Source organism: Acinonyx jubatus, chromosome C2 (genome assembly GCF_027475565.1).
Source record: "Acinonyx jubatus isolate Ajub_Pintada_27869175 chromosome C2, VMU_Ajub_asm_v1.0, whole genome shotgun sequence".
Classification (NCBI taxonomy): Eukaryota; Metazoa; Chordata; class Mammalia; order Carnivora; family Felidae; genus Acinonyx; species Acinonyx jubatus.
Genome location: NC_069384.1, coordinates 67,954,895 through 67,972,499, shown reverse-complemented (window position 1 = coordinate 67,972,499; position 17,605 = coordinate 67,954,895). Strand labels below are relative to the sequence as shown.

The window sequence follows — 17,605 nt, the reverse complement described above, 5'->3', positions numbered from 1 at the left end:
GAGCTGTTTTTCAAGAAAAAAAATCCTTTCCCTTTTTAGGCACCTATTTGTTAAATTTTTAAACTCAAAACAAAGATTAGCAATTTCCAGCAGAAAAGAGATCTTAAAATGTTACAGTAAAACAGCCTAAGGCCCTAGACTTTGAAGAATAAAAAAATTCACATGAAGCTAGGAGAAAGCATTAGGTTCCTGGGTAACCTTGCAATTTCCTACAGATGGAGACAATTTGAGAATACCTACAAAAAGGAATAAAACTTTGGAAAAGCCTTATCAAAGGGTATTTGGCTCTTACGTAAATAAAATTAACTATGTCTTTAGAGTAGCAATGTTCTGAATCTGTGCCGTTTGATACAGCAGCCACTATCACATGTGGCTATTGAGCCCTTGAAATGGGGCTGATGGGACTGAGAAACTTGAGTTTTAAGTTTTATTTATTTTTAGTTTAAATTTCAATAGGCACATGTGGGTAGTGGCCACTCCATTGGAGAGCATAGCTTTAGAGCATGATCCGGATTGCAAGGTGTCCATTTGGCATTTGATAAGATAATTCATATCTGACCCAAGTAGAATGAAATAGGAAGGAGAGTAAAGAAGCAAAGGGAGACAAACTTAACAGTGTAAATTCTGTGTCACTCCAGAATTCAAATTCCTAATTCATAAGGTGAAAATAATAAGAACGATTATTAGACTATGTTGATGTGTTTAGATTAGGAAAAATAGGAAAACAAATTGCAGGTAATGGGAGAGGTGTGGAAGGGTATGTATGAAGCTGCTACTGGTGCTTATCCCCATGGAAGGGTGTGGTATTTGGGGGAGAATAAAAGGGAACTGCTCCTTTTTACTCTCTATACTTCAATGTGTGCTTATATATTACTTCCATGACTCTTGAAATAAAAGGGAAGGTATAATAAACATAATATGTGGGACACTTGGGTAGCTCAGTCAGTTGAACATCTGACTCTTGATTTTGGCTCAGGTCATGACCCCAGCATCATGGGATTGAGCCCTACATGGGGCCCTGTGCTGATCATGGAGCCTGCTTAAGGTTCCCTCTGCTCCTCTTCCCTGCTCACGCTCACTGTCTCTGTCTCAAAAATAAAAAAATAAATAAAAATAAAAAATAAATGTAACACGTAATACAATATAATAGGAAACAAAAAGAGAAAAATAAGATTAAAACATTTTTTGAAAAAAGAAGAAAATAGGCAGTTTAGATAGATTACCTTGTGACTTAAAATGATGTACAGAATTTTACATCTGCTGTTAAAAAAGAAAAAGGAAAGGGACGCCTGGGTGGGCTCAACTGATTGAGTGCCTGACTCTTGATTTCTGCTCAGGTCATGATCTCACGGTTGTTGGGCTTCAAGCTGGGTGTGGAGCCTGCTTAAGATTTTTTCTCTCTCTCTCTCTCCCTCTCCCCCTGCTCTCAAAAAAAATAACAAAAAATAAAAAAGGAACAATAACAGTAAACCTACAAGATAACCAAGCATAGCACAAATGTATCATTTCTACTATTTATACAAATAGATTCATTAATTTTATCAAAATAAAAAGGTATAGTGATGGTTAACATTTTAAAAAACAAAATTCAGCAACCTGTTGCCTATAAAAGACAAGCTTATTGAAGGACAAACCAGCCTGCCGTGACCAAGCATACAAGAAAAACAGGACCTCCCAGTTACAGCATAAGATAAAGTTGATAGCAGACCAGAAGCCAAAGGGAAACTGGCAGAGTTCACAGTTTGTCATGCAGGAGGAACATGGCAGACATGTTGGTGAAATTAGTTGATGGGTAAATGATTATCATAGAAAAGCTGGCAGAAATGTTACAGAAGTAAAATTAGAATTGTACTTAAGAAGTGTCACGGTATATGTAAAAGAACACTGGAGACAAGAAATTTGGGTACTGAGACTTTACCTAAAGTGTTTTCCCAGTTTTAAGTTCAGTGAGGCTTCAGCATTTCATTATCAGATTACAAAAATAAAACAGATTGGGTGCCTGGGTAGTCCAGTTGGTTGAGCATCTGACTTTGGCTTAGGTCATGCTCTTGCGATTCATGAGTTCGAGCTCCACTCCACTTTCGATTCTCTGTCCCCCTCTCACTTTCCGTCCCCTGCTTCCATGCTCTTAAAAAAAAAAAAAAGAAAGCAAGTAACAAATTGATAAATTATAGAGGTTAGTATAGTAAAAAAGGTAAAATTAAGTGATAAAGAGAAGGTAATGGTAATTAAGGAAATTTCACCTGTTTTCTCCTTTAAAAATGACATAAAAGGGTTTTGAAAACAAGTTTAGATTGGAGTCTTTCAGGGAGTCCAATAAATACCCCCTTTTTCTTGCTTATGTTCTGAACATTGGGAAATAACTCAAAGGAATTGAATAAGGATCCTAAAAACTTTATTGAAAATAAAGGCCTGATAGTAGCTGTAAGACAGGTAAACTTGTCTTACTGCATGTAGTGCATTTGTTTATTGTTGTAGTCAATTTTTGGCAAATTTCTAGTATTTGTAGTCAAGGATGTCCTATTTCAAACAGTGAAACGTGAACATACAATTGCTAAAATAAACATATACTGTAAGTGTATTAGAAAATCAATTCCCATAAGCAGATATTGAGGAATCTGAGAGTCTCCGGGTCTCCTGCTGCACCTGTTGATACCAGAAAGCATTTAGCTTTTATAAGACCCTATCAGGATCATGTAGATCTATTGGGAAGAATATGGATTTTATGATGGAGGCTGTGTGTTAGTGTGCAAGCTAAACAGATTTGCTAACTGAACTCCAGAATTAGATCACCACCCACCCTATCCTAGGCAGCAGCGGCCCCGGGTGGTGAGGAGTAAATAGAGAACTTGAAGTTCTTTGTGAAAACCCCAGGGTAGAGCTGAGTCGAGCATTCCCCACCTATTCTTCCCAAATTTACTGCTCAGATGAGTCATTCTTCCTTTCCTGGGGTAAAGTGATTAGCAGGTGGAGAGAGACCAGAAATATTTGGGGAGATAACCCTTCTCATAGAAGTCAAAAGAGATGAAAAGGTGTTTCCCTCTAATCATAAGTTCTATATATTCATTTTAGAAAAAAAAACAGATAAGCATAAAGAAGAAAATGGATGGAATCAATGTTTTAAGAAAATGGAATCATACATACATATGGTATGATGATTTTCAAAACTAACCAGATACTGGTAAACATAACTCAGATTAGTTCTGGACCTCTCCACAGTAACATGAATGTGGTAGACATTTCTTGGGGAGCTGGCCAGCTCAGGAGATTTTGTCCTCACTGGAAATTCTCCCAGTTCTATGGCTATACCTCTGTTTCTTGATAGCAATGAAATCTCTACTGCCTCTCAGGCCATGACTGGCTGATCCAGGGGTATACACCTGGCCCACACTACACTCGCCAGATTTTTCTTCTCCCAAGAATTTGGAATTTTGAGTTGAAAGATATTGGGGCCCATTGTAGCCTAGTCACATTAAATCTATTAGCTACAGCTGAGGTCTCCAAAGGTGCCTCAGTTCTGATTCCTCTTGAGATTTGCTAAACTTTATTGTGAGCAAATTTTGATTGCCATAGTCAGTAGAGTTGTGACTAGATGTTTTACAACACCTGAGGGAGTCCAACTCAGTAAAGATTTTTCTTGCATCTATCCTGACTTTTGTATATCCCCCAGGCTAACCACTGTGTAAATATAAATTGATAGCTTTGTAGTACATATTGATACTAAAATATCCTCATGAGAAATTAAGCAAAAAGCTTAAGTTAGAAGAAGGTCGTTGTCTTAATTTTCTATTGCTGCTTCAAAGTCCAGATCTCATGGGCACCTGGGTGGCTCAGTTAGTTAAGTGTCTGTCTTTGGCTCAGGTCATGATCTCCCGGTTTATGAGTTTGAGCCCCACATCAAACTCTCTGCTGTTAGCGCAGAGCCTGCTTCAGATCCTCTGCCTCCCTCTCTCTCTCTGCCCCTCCTCGTTCTCTCTCTCTCTCTCTCTCTCTTTCAAAAATAAACATTTAAAAAATAAAGATCTCATAAACTTAGCAGCTTGCTTTTAAAATAACACTCATTTATTAACTCATGGTTCCGTAAGTCAAAAGCTGGACTTGGCTGGGTTGTCCACACAGAGTCTCATAAGACTTAAATTAAGGTGTGGGTCAGGCTGGCCCTAATCTCTGGGCTCTAGGGAAGAATCTGCTAATAAGCTCATTCAGCTTGTTGGCAGAATCCAGTTCTTGTGGTTGAAGGTCTGACATCCACTTCCCTTGCTGTCAGCTGGAGGTCACTTCCTGCTTCTGCCACCAGCTTTGCTTTTAAAGGGCTCACTTTGTTGGATCAGGTCTATCCATATAATCTCCATATTTTAGAATCAATGGATTTGGGACTTTAATTACATTTGTAAAAGTACCTAGATTAGTGTTTGGATAACCACCAAATAGGAATCATGGGGAATCATCTTTAGAATTTTGCCTACCACAGTTGATATAAAAAGTGAACCTGAGTGAAATAAAGCTATCATCACAAAATAATTGAGTAATTTGTTCACTCTGCCCATTGTACTCTGTAAGTATTAACACCATTTCCAACTTGCTTATTTAGTTGAAAAGGATTTCAGTGCGATAGTGTTGTTATTGCAAAAGCAATGAAATGGACTGAAATGATGTAACAGGGGATTTGAGATTCCTGTTCAGACTTCAGTTATTAAGTTAGTGAAGGTACATGAAATACAGGGATTTCCTTGGATTTTTAAAACATAACTATTTTAATATTTCTTATTAATTGTCTTTTGGGGATTACCATAGTTTTTCGGTTTTATCCTCTAAGTATCCAATCTGTTACACAATTGCTTTATTATAAGCCTTTTGCATTATTGGTTTATTTGTTTTTATCTAATCCATCTCTGCCTTGTTGCACCATTCAAAGAATGTGGACATAAGGATAGGCTTTCTGTGATACTTTCTTCCTACCTTATCTCATGACATAACCTAGAGGATTATTTTGACACCACACTTACAAATGACTAAGACCTGGCTCATTTGTGATGATACTGTACTTTCTTTTTTTTTCTTTTGATGTTTTTACTTTGGCTGTTATTTATCTTGGTGAATATTCTCACTTCAGTTAAGATTACTTCTCTGTGTCCATTACTATATTAATACTATTTTTTATTCTAGTGTTGGTCTGTATCTCTGCTTTTTTATTGTTCTGTGCTAGTTCGAAGTGCTTTCTGATATTCTTATTTTTATTTTATTTTTTAAACACCTATTTATTTTGAGAGATAGAGACTGAGCATGAGCCGGGGAGGGGCAGAGAGAGAGGTAGACACAGAATCCGAAGCAGGCTCCACTCTGAGCCATCAGCACAGAGCCCAACGTGGGGCTTGAACCCACGAACTGGGAGATTATGACCTGAGCCAAAGTCAGATGCTTAACCGACTGAGCCACCCAGGCGCCCCTGATATTCTTATTTTTAAATCCAAACTTATTTATCATAAATTGTCACATACATCTGACTGCTTCATTATGTACCCAAACATTTGTATACTGAAATACATTTTTTAAAAAGTAAATTACTTTCTATTTCGTCTTTGCTATCAGAACATCGTACTTTTTAAAAATGTTTGGGTGGATAAATGATATCATCTGTGAATTTCATTTCAGGATAGAAGAGGTATTATAAAATATATGTGATTAAAAAGGGGAGATAGAGTCTACTAGGACTGACTTGCTATTCTGTCACACAAAGAAAACGTGATAGCCCTTAAGCACTCTACAGTTGATGCTTACACAACACAGAGGTTGGGGCACCAACCTCCTATGCAGTTGAAAATCCATGTATAACTTTTGACTCCCCAAAAACTTAACTCCTAATAGCCTACTATTGGCCAGAAGCTTTACCAATAACATAAACAGTTGATAAATTATAAGGAAGAGAAAATGCAGTTATTGTACAGTACATTAGTAGAGTGAGGCACCACACCTGTCCTCATCCCCACCCAAAGTTAGCAAAGCTGGATCCTGGAGTCATACCCGGTCTGTGCTCCTCTTCCCAGGAATGTAGGAAACCTCATTCTAAGCACAGTTCAGGGGAAGTCAGAGAACTGGCAAAGGCAGAGCACTTTTAGACCTTCTCTGTAGGTCACTTGCTTCACCTGACCCCCCTTTACATAGTTCTAATACAGTTTCTGCTTGTGGGAAATGCTGGCAAGCCAAGAGAGGCCAGTTCCCCTTGGGTATTGTTTCCCAGCCTTAGAGAGTTTTCAGCACCGTGGACAGCGCCCCCCTCCCTGCTTTTTCTCTCTGCAACCTAGGTTTCTGCCTGATGCTATCCTGCACCCAGAGTTCTTCTGGAACTCCAGGTTATCATTCTGTGGTCCTTGGACCACTCTGGCCAGTGACTGGCCCTGCCACTTTGTTGAGAATCCCTCCCCAGAGCTGGTTCCTTTGCGTCTCTCAGTTGAAGACTTCAATGAACCCAGCTTCCCCAACGTGGGCGGTATGGTAAGGAGTGCCAGGAGCAGGCAAGAGCCCTACTGTCCCAGCTTTCTCCATATGTTTCTTCCACCTTCTCTTCACTTCTAAATATTTGGCAACCTCTATCTTTTTAATCACTATATAAAATATGTGTTTATTGAAAAAAATCTGAGTGTAAGTGGACCCATGCAGTTCAAACTATTGTTGTGTAAGGATCAACTGTATATCCTTTGCTGTAATGTCCAATTGTTAATCAGCTGCCTGGATGGGTGCCTTACCACATACGTGGATAGGTTTTCTATTTGTGCACTGTCATTTGTCTTGTCTCAGCATGCTCTTTATTCATGTCTTTCATTCCTCATTTAAATCTATAGACATCTTAGTTTTCCTCAACTTTGCAGCAGGAGGTCCAGTTTATCTTGTCATATTCACACATTTGAGATTCTTAGCAGTGTTTTCTTTTGAAAAAGATTATAAGATTTGCAGTGTAATAATGCTTTTCTTGTCAATTATCAACAAATTTGTGAAGCTTGATTTTTTTTTTTTTAATCCAAGCCTCCTTCACTTCCCCCCACCCCAATTTAGTGAAATAACAATTTTTGAGTATATGGTCTTATATTTTAGATGAGCTAAGTCTTGTCAAGTTATAACTTCAGATATCTTCTAACTAATGTGCAATAAAATAATATGATAGAAAAATCAGTAGAGTAGAAATAGAGCCTAGATTCTGGACCCTGGTTACTACTTTGGGCAATTTGAACAGCTTTTCTTAGCCTTGATTTTCTCATCTGTAAGTAGAGATAACTGTCCTATCTGCCAGGGTTGTTGTTAGGACCAAATAATAAACTGCTACAGAAATGTGAATTCTAAAGTGTACTACAATAGCTGATAGGTCTTATCATCCAGAAAAGCTTTGATCATTAAATAATATTATGGATGGGTGCAGATTACATTTTTATTATTATATAAGTTTCAGGTATACAGCTTTACAATTCAATATCTGTATACACTACAAAGTGGTCACCATAAGTCTAGTTCCCAACCATACCATTGACCCCCTTCACCCCTTTCACCCACCCCATAGCCCCCTCCCCTCTGGTAACCATTAGTCTGTTCTCTGTGAGTTGTTTTTGTTTTATTTTGTTCACTTGTTTTGTTGTTTTTTACATATGAGTGAAATCATATGATATTTGTCTTTCTGTATCTGACTTATTTTGTTGAGCATAATGCCCTCAAGGTCTATCCATGTTGTAGCAAATGGCAAGATTCATTCTTTTTTATGGCTGAGTAGTATGCCATTTTATAAATATGCCACATCTTCTTTATCCATTCAGCTGTTAATGGACACTTAGGTTGTTTTCATATCTTGGCTATTATAAATAATGCTACAGTGAACATAGGGGTGCATGTATCTTTTTGAATTCGTGTTTTTATATTCTTCACATAAATATGAAGTGGAATAGATGGGTCATAGATGGGTTTTTTTTCTCATTTTCTCATTTATTTATTTATTTTGTGGGGGAGTGAGCATTCTTGTCTTTTTCCTGTTCTTAAGAGGAAAAGTTTTTGGGGTGCCTGGGTGGCTCAGTTGGCTAAGCATCCGACTTCAGCTCAGGTCATGATCTTGCAGTTCATGAGTTTGAGCCCCACATCGGGCTCTGTGCTGACAGCTCAGAGTCTGGAGCCTGCTTCAGATTCTGTGTCTCCTTCTTTCTCTGCCCCTCCCCTGCTCATGCTTGCTCTCTCTCTCTCAAAAAATAAATACACATTAAAAAAATTTAAGAGGAAAAGCTTTCAACTATTCACTGCTGAATACAAGAAAAAAAAATATGTTAGCTGTAGAATTGTCATTTATGCCCTTTATTATATTGAGGTACATTCCCTCTGTATCTACTTTGTTGAGAGTTTTTATCATAAATGGATGTTGAATTTTGTTGAGTGCTCTTTTTTTGCATCTATTGAGATGATCATATGATTTTTATTTTTCACTGTGTTGATGTAATGTATCATATTGATTTGCACCTGTTGAACCATCCTTGCATCCCAAGAATAAATCTCATTGGATCATGGTGTATGATCCTTTTAATGCATTGTTGGATTTAGCTTGCTAAAATTTGTTGAGGATTTTATATCTATTTTTATCAAGGATATTGGCCTGGTAATTTCTTTTTTGTGTGTGATGTCCTTGTCTGATTTTGGTGTTGGTGGTGCTGGCCTCATAAAATACATTTGGAAGCTTTTCTTTCTCCTGTTTTTTGGAAGAGTTTGAAAAGGACAGGTATTAAGTCTTCTTTGAATGGTAGAATTTGCCAGTGAGGCCACCTGGTCCTGGACTTTTGTTTGTTGGGAGGTTTTTGATTACTGTTTCAGTCTCCTTGCTAGTTATCAATCTATTCTGATTTTCTGTTTCTTCATGTTTCAGTCTTGGCAGATTATATGTTTCTAGGAATTTACCCATTTCTCCTAGGTTGTTATTTCTTGGTCTCAATTGTAACTTCTCTTTCATTTCTGATTTTATGTATTTGAGCCCTCTCTTCTGTTTTTCTTGCTTGGTTTAGCTAAGGGTTTGTTGATTTTCTCTTTTCAAAGAGCCAGCTCTTGCTTTCATTGTTTTTTTGTTTTGTTTTGTTTTTATTGTGCTTTGAATCTCTATTTCATTTATTTCCACTCTGATCTTATTATTTTCTTCCTTCTACTAATTTGAGGCTTTGTTCTTCTTTTTCTAGTTCCTTTAGGTGCAAAGTTAGATTGCTTATTTGAGGTGTTTTGTTTCTTGACGTGGCCCTGTTTTGCTCTGAACTTCCCTCTTAGAACCACTTCTGCTGCATCCCATAGATTTTGATGTGTTGGATTTTTGTGTTCATTTGTCTCTAGGTATTTTATTTCTCCTTCAGTTTCTTGGATGAACTATTGACTGCTCAGGAGCATGCTGCTTAATCTCCATATTTTTGTGGGTTTTTTTTTTTCCTTGTAATTAATTTCTAGTTTCATACCATTGTGGTCAGAAAAAATGGTTATAATATGATGTCAATCTTTTTCATTTTATCGAGACTTGCTTTTTGGCCCAGCATGTGATCTGTCCTGGAGAATGTTCCATGTGCAATTGAGAAGAATGTGTTTTCTGCTGCTTTGGGATGGAATGTTCTGTATATATCTATTAAGTCCATTAGGTCTAATGTGTTGTTTAAGGCTAGTGTTTCCTAATTGATTTTTTGTCTGGATGATCTGTCTATTGATGAAAGTAGGGTATTAAAATCTCCTACTGTTACTGTGTTTATGATTTCAGGTCCTCCCTTTAGGTCTGTTAATATTTGTTTTCTATGTTTTGGCAGTCCTATGTTGGGTGCATATGTATTTATAAATGTTATATTTTCTTGCTGGATTGACTCCTGTGTCATTATATAATGCTCTTCTTTGTCTTTTATTATAGTCTTTGTATTAAAGTCCATTTTATCTGATAGGAGGATAGGTATTCCAGCTTTCTTTTCATTTCCATTTGCATGGCATATCTTTTTTTAACCCTTCCCTTTCACTCTGTGCCTTTACTTCTGAAGTGAGTCTCGTAGGCAGCATATAGATGGGTCTCATTTTTTTATATATTTAGCCATTCTGTGTCTTTAGATTGGTGAATTTAGTCCATTTATATTTAAAGTAATTATTAATAAGTAATAACTTATTGCCATTTTGTTAATTGTTTTCTGGCTATCTTTGTAATTCCTCTCTGTTCCTTCTCTTTTTCTCTTTTCTTGTGGTGTGATGGCTTTCTTTAGTGTTAGGTTTAAATTCCTTTCTCATTTTCTTTTGTGTATTTACTCTAAATTTTTTCCTTGTTGTTACTTTGAGGTTCACACAAAATATTCTGTGTAAATAGCAGTCTGTTTTAATTTGATAGCAACTTAGTTTTATTTTTTTATTTTTATTTTTTTTAATATATGAAATTTATTGTCAAATTGGTTTGCAACTTAATTTTAAACACAATTCAAAGCTTTACCTTTTTACTCTTCTCCCCCACATTTATATTTTTGATGATACATTTTGTATCTTTTTCTTCTATGCTTCCCTTAATTCATTATTGTAATTTCAGTTAAGTTTACTACTTTGTCTTTTAACCTTAATGCTTGCTTTATAAGTGATTGATTCACTACCTTGTTTATATATTTACCTTTTCCAGTGAGAATTTTACTTTCATATGTTTTCTTACTAATTAGTGCCAATTTTCTTCAGCTTGAAGAAGTCCCTTTAGTATTTCTTGTAGGGCTGGTTTATTGGTGATGAATATTTTTAGCTGTTACCTACATGGAAAGCTCATAATCTGTTCTTCAATTCTGAATGAAAACTTTGCTAGGCAGAGAATTTGAGATGTAAGTTTTTAGCTTTCAGCACTTTGTATATGCCTTCTGGCATGTAAAGTTTCTACCGAAAAATTTGATAATAGCCTTGTAGGGTTTCCCTTGTACATAACAAGTTGTTTTTCTCTTGTTGCTTTTAGGATTCTCTCTTAATCCTTAGCTTTTACCATTTTAACTATAATGTATCTTGGTGTGGATCTCTTTGGGGATACCTTATTTGAAACTCTGGGAATCCTGGACCTGGGTGTTCAGTTCCTTTCCCAGATTAGGGAAATTTTCAGCCATTATTTTTTCAAATAATTTTCTTGCCCTTTCTCTCTGTTCTCCTTCTGAGAGCCCTACAATGTGAATATTATCCCACTTGATGTTGTCTTAAAGGTCCCTTAAGTGTCTTCACTTTTCTTAATTTTTTCCTTTTTTTTTTTAAACCACATTTGTAAAGGTGCTATGTAACCTGGAAAAAGTGTTAATTATGATAAGATATTTTGGAAGTAGCCAGATAAAGTGTCAGAGCATAGAGACATGTCTGCTAATGTTTTTTTTTCTTGAATTTACATTCTCAGAACTGTTTCTAAAATTAGAATTCTAATTAATTTCCTATCTTCTCTTCTTTTTTCAAAAGACTGTTTTCAGGTATGTTCTCCTTAATTTTTTGTTCCTTAAAAAATGATTGTGGGGACACCTGGGTGGCTCAGTTGGTTAAACATCCAACTTCACCTCAGGTCATGATCTCATGGCTTGGGGGTTCGAGCCCCACATCAGGCTCTGTGCTGACAGCTCAGAGCCTGGAGCCTGCTACAGATTCTGTGTCTCTATCTCTCTCTGCCCCTCTCCTGTGCGTGCGCTTTCTCTCTCAAAAATAAACATTAAAAAAAATTTTTTTTAAATGATTGTGGTAGTTTTTGGTATTTAGTTAAAAAATGGGCAGTTAACAAAATAAACAGCTATATCAATTCCCTCCCCTTTTAAAATTGTGGATATTTTTTTAGCCCTTGTGATTAAGGTATCTGGGAGCCAATACATTATAATTCTTTGATTCAGATTGGAGTTTAGGGAATTTTTCCCCCTTCTACTACCTACTCCCATTACCAAGCCCCACCACTTCTTTATCAGAGTAATTCGCAGCTACATTCTTTCTTTCCTGTGTTCTCAACTCTCATACTGTGCAGGTCATTATTATACCACACTTAAATAACTGCTGCAGCTCCTTTGCTATTCATTCTGCCCTTGATTCCTTTGTGCTCCAAACCTTCCAGAGCTTCTTAACATATATCCATTGCATCACCTTTTTCTTTCAATGTTTACTATTGAAGTATAGTTGATATATACGATTATATTAACTTCAGGTGCATAAAATAGTTATTCAACAATTTTATGTATTATTTAGTTCTCACCTTAATGAATCTGGTTACCATCTATTACCATACAACTTTTTTTTTTTTTTTTTTTTTACCAACTAGGGAGATACCTTTGGGCTTTTCTTTCTTTCTTAAAGTAGCTTTATTCAAGTATTGTTAACATACAATATTATATTAGTTTCAAGTGTACAACATAATATTTCAACAGTTCTATTCATTGCACTCATCATAAGTGTACTCTTAAATCCCCATCACCTATTTCAGTCATCTCCCCTGGCCATCTTCCCCATTGATAACCACCAGTTTGTTTTCTATAGTTAACAGTCTGGTTTTTTGTTTTTGTCTCTTTTTTTCTTTGTTTTGTTTCCTAAATACCACATATGAGTGAAATCATATGGTATTTGTCTTTCTCTGACTGACTTCACTTAATATAATACTCTCTAGATCCATTCATGTCATTGCAAATGGCAAGGTTTCATTCTTTTTTTATGGCTGGGTAATATTCTACTGTGTATATATAAAACGTCTTTATCCATTCATCTATCAACGGACACTTAAGTTGCTTCCATATCTTGGCTACTGTAAATAATGCGGAAATAAACACAGGGGGTACATAATATTTTTTTGAATTAGTGTTTTCATATCCTTTGGATAATTCCCAGTAGTGGAATTACTGGATCATATGGTGATTCTATTCTGTTTTTAACTTTCTGAGGAACCTCCATACTGTTTTCCACAGTGGCTGCATGAGCTTACCTTCGTACCAACAGTGCACAAGGGGTTCTATTTGCTCAGTCTCCCTGCCAATACATGTTATTTCTTGTCCTTTTGATTCTAGCCATTCTGACAGATGTGAAGGGATATCTCACTGTGGTTTTGATTTGCATTTTCCTGATGATTAGTGATGTTGAGCATCTTATTCTGTGTGTTGGCCGTCTGTGTATCTTCTCTGGAAAAACGTCTCTTCATCTCCTCTGCCCATTTTTAATTGAATCATTTGGGGTTTTTTGGTATTAAGTTGTATAAGCTTTTTATATATTTTGGATATTAACCCCTTATCAGATACATCATTTGCGAATAAATATCTTTTTCTAGTCAGTGGGTTGTCTTTTTATTTTGTTGACCATTTGCTTCTCAGGGCAAAAGCTTTTTATTTTGGTGTAGTCCCAATAGTTTAATTTTGCTTTTGTTTTCCTTACCAAAGAAGGCATATCTAGAGAAATCTTTCTACCACACATGTCAGAGAGATTACAGCCTATGTTTTCTTCTAGGAATTTTATGGTTTCAGGTGTCACATTTAGGTCTTTAATCCATTTTAAATTTATTCTTGTGTATGGTGTAAGAAAGTGATGCAGTTTCATTCTTTTGTGTGTAGATGTCCAGTTTTCCCAGCACCTGTTTTGAAGAGACTTTTTCACACTGTATATTCTTGCTTTTGTCATCGGTTATACCATACAACATTATTACAATATCACCTTGACTATGTTCCCTATGCTGTACTTTTCATCTCCATGACTTAATTTATTTTATAACTGGAAACTTATACCTCTTAATCTCCTTTATCTGTTTCACTTATCTTAATTTTTTTTTTTTTTTTCATTTTGCTGTTCTGTCTGGGTAAGTTCCCTTACTTTGTCTTCCAGCTTGCTGATTCATTCTTCTACTCCGTCCAGTCTTCTGTTGAATCTTTCTAGTGTATTTTTCAAACTTCTGTTTGATACTTTCTTATACCTTCTATCTCTTTGTTGAACTTCTTACTCTATTCAACCATTCTTCTGCTGAGTTCACTGAACATCTGTATGATAATTTCTTTGAACTTTTCATCAGGTTGATTGCTTATCTGTGTTTTGTTTAGTTCTTACCCTGAGATTTTGGCATGTTCTTTTTGGATACATAGTCTGTTTCCTCATTTTACCTAACTCTTTGTGTTTGTTTCTATGTATTAGGAAAGTCACCTACCTCTCCCAGTCTTGAATGAGTGGCTTTACATAGAAGATGCACTATTGGGCCCAGAAACACAGTCTCCCAATCACTAGAACCAGGTGTTCAAGGAGTGTCCCCTGTGTGGGCTGTGCTGTCCTTCTGTTGTGGCAGGGCCCAGGGCTGTGGTATGTTGGTGGGCTGGGCTGGCACTTGGTTGGGCTGCAGGTTGTGTCCACAACTGCTGCAGTGTGTCTGTGGGAAGGGTTCTCTGCTGGCTGTGTTTACTGTCACTAGTATGTTAGAGGATTCCAAAATAGTGCCTACCAGTGCCCATATTAGTAAGGCAGACTTGAATCGCAAAAATTCCTCCTACCAGTGTTTGTTTCCAGGGAAAGTTCCTGCCGTTTTAGGTTAGCAAATGATTCTCCTTTACCTATGGTCCATGTACTATTCAAGTTGGTATTTTTGTGCTGGTTTCTGGGTTGAGTGAGTCTGCATATCAGCCCTTTAAGAGCAGATTTTCTATTCCCTGCAGTTTTATAGTCTTCCTGAAGGTGATCCCTGTTGATTTTCGGAGCCTAGTGTTTTGAGGGCTCATCACTCCCATTCAAGATCTAAGGATTTGGTGCCAGATATAGACCTCAGGTATTTTGATCCTCCAGGAAAAAGTCTGTTCCTTTAATGTCCCTCCCAGTTATGATCACCATAGCTAGGGTTTGTTTCATTCCCTAGCAAGTCTGTGTTTCTGCCCCCTCTTTCCCATCTTGATGCTATCCTTTTATCCTTTATTGTGGAGGCTCTGTTCATTGAACTTTAAGGTCCGAAATTTCAGAAGGAATTATTCCACATTTAGTTTTAGATTTGTTGTGTCCATGGAAGAGGTACATTTAGGATCTTGCTACACCACCATCTTGAACCCAGGTCCTCAGATTACTTCTTTACCACAACCATCACCAGGGTTAAAGCAATGCCACATACAGGATGAATTGGAAGGCAATTTAGAATGACCAAATTGGCCAGTTGGATGGCCACTGAGATGGAAAAGAGATAGCAATCACACCCAAAGCACTGGAAATAAAAACCCTGAAGGCAGATGCCACAAGTATTAGCAGGACTTGGAAATCAATAGGACTTGTAGGTGAGGGAAAGGAAAATAGCTGAATTTGGGAGACTGGGAAGTTGATGATCAAGAGGCATAGCAGCCGTGAAGGAAGAAAAGCATGAGTTTCTTGAAGAGGCATGCCATGTTTGAGCCACTGCTGGTACACCTGGATGGAGGGGTGCAAAGGCAGTTTGCAATGTGGGCTTGGAGCATAAAGAGATCTAGGGTAGCAGATTGGACTGGGAGTATGCCTGTAATGAGGTCACCAAATGAGACAAGATGGAGTCTGAGTTTGGAGCTTTGTAGGTTGAATGAATGTCTGCATTGAAGGGCCTGCTGGATAAGAAGAGCCAAAAAAGGCTCTTCTAACCCTGTATTCTATAGTCTGACAGTTCTGTTCTGTAGAATGTGGGACATGGGAGATGTACATCTACTGTTTTTACAAGTTCATGTATTAAAAAAGAGATCCTTGACATCTGGTAGACTACTGGGTCAGATTTACTCCTTACAAAATTTTCCACAGATACAGAAACTAAAAATGAACAAACAAACAAAAATAAATAAGAATTTACATTTTGTTAAATAGCCAGGTTTAAAAATGGAATGTTTATTTTTCAAATTCAATACTGAAAGGCTAGTTTATATAAACTATATTGTTATTGATCTTTACTAATTCTTTCCTCTCCCTTTTTTGTCTCTAGATTTTACATTGTGCAGTAGGTAAGTATGGAATTTTTCCCCTACTATGCAGTGGATTTTGCTTTTTTTTTTTTTTTGAAGTCATAAATAATAGGTCAGTTTGATTATTACTGAATATTGGAAAAACTAAACTATTTAATCATTGTATATAAAATTGCTTACACTGGTATGGCTCTTGGTTTCTGAAATGATAGGTACTATTTAGATGTTATCACTGAACAGTTTACTAAATGTCACAAGTATTTCACTCTGTCAGAGTCGTTTCACGGGTGACAGAAACACTAGCATATTTATTAAAATGTGACTTGGAGTCCTGGTTCCGGACTATGTAGAAAGCTCTCTTTATGATCACTTAAATATTATATTTTCTTTCTTTATGTTTAAAATGGAGTACCAGGTATATTGCCTGTGTCCCAAATGAATATTGAATGTGTGTGAGAGAGATTGGAAAAATATAAATATAAAGTTATATAAATGTAAGGGATTTCTATGAAAAGCAGATACAGTGTGTTTTCTTTTTGGGGGAAGGAGAGGGTCATCAAATTCTGGTCTGGAACTGAGGTATAACTTCTTGTCTGGGGTGGGTTACACCCCTCTAAATAGAAATGAATTTTGGAAAGTTGACAGATCCCGTAGAGTAAGCCCATAGTTGTTGCTGTGCATCTGGATTTGTCTCTGAAAGGGAGGGAGGGTTTGCAGTTGACCTGGGAAAGCACCACAGGTCTGAAAACTCAAGAACCATGGATCCAGATTCACAAATTAAGTGGGTACCTGCTATATTCAGGGCACTGCACTTGGCACTGTGGAGTTTAGAGATGAGGAGACTTGGTTCAAAAGGACACATAAGTGGAGGCCCCTGGGTGGCTCAGTCGATAAAGCGTCTGACTTTGGCTCAGGTCATGATCTCACTGTCCATGAGTTTGAGCCCCATGTCGGGCTCTGTGCTGACAGCTCAGAGCCTAGAGCCTGCCTCGGATTCTGTGTCTCCCTCTCTCTGTCCTTCCCCAACTTGCTTGTGCTCGCTCTCTCTCTCTCTCTCTCTCTCAAAAATAAATAAAAATAAACTTTAAAAAATAAAAAGGACACACAAGTGGACACACAGCAAGCTATCTACCTTAGGTCTTGCATGGTAACTCTGATATCTGTCTCCATTACTTTTAAGGAAGACAAAGCATCTTCATTGTAAAGAGTTGCATCTCAGCTAATTTCCCGCTAGGACAGAGGTTTACAGTCAGGAGTTTGTCCCAATGATTTGCAGAATTTTGTGTGCATGTGTCTATATTTTAGGGACAGCTGGATAGAATATATAGCTTTCATTAGATTCCCACAGGAATGTGTGATCCCCAAAAGGTTAAGAAATACTGCTTTAGAACCTTTGAGCAAGAGATTTGAAAGGGGCTTTTGGGGGGGGGGGGGTCTCATCTGTCACATGATCTGCTTTGTCAGAAGTTGTAGGACCTGGGCCATGTCACATAGCCAGTAAATGGGTTTTAGCTGATGTGTAATTTCACACACATTTCCTTTTTAATCCTTTATCTACAATTTTGAGATGAAAAATTTTGCCCCTTCTTAGATGGTTGAATGAAGTTTAAGCATAAGCTTGTAGATGAGGGGCCACATTTGGCCCGAGAGAGTTCTGGAATCACTTTAGGCCTTTCCCACATGATTGAACCCTGTGCCCCATTCTCCCTATTCTCTTAACCTTCAGC

General features: G+C 37.2%; 1 protein-coding gene across 1 annotated transcript in view; it reads left to right on the top strand.

Annotated features, from left to right (window-relative positions):
• HACD2 (3-hydroxyacyl-CoA dehydratase 2) overlaps positions 1–17,605 on the top strand; it is a 103,987-nt gene that overhangs the window by 9,835 nt on the left and 76,547 nt on the right. Inside the window, exon 3 of the mRNA XM_027061014.2 lies at positions 15,899–15,917. Within this exon, the coding sequence (XP_026916815.1) occupies positions 15,899–15,917 (19 nt within the window). The remainder of the gene's footprint in view (positions 1–15,898; positions 15,918–17,605) is intronic.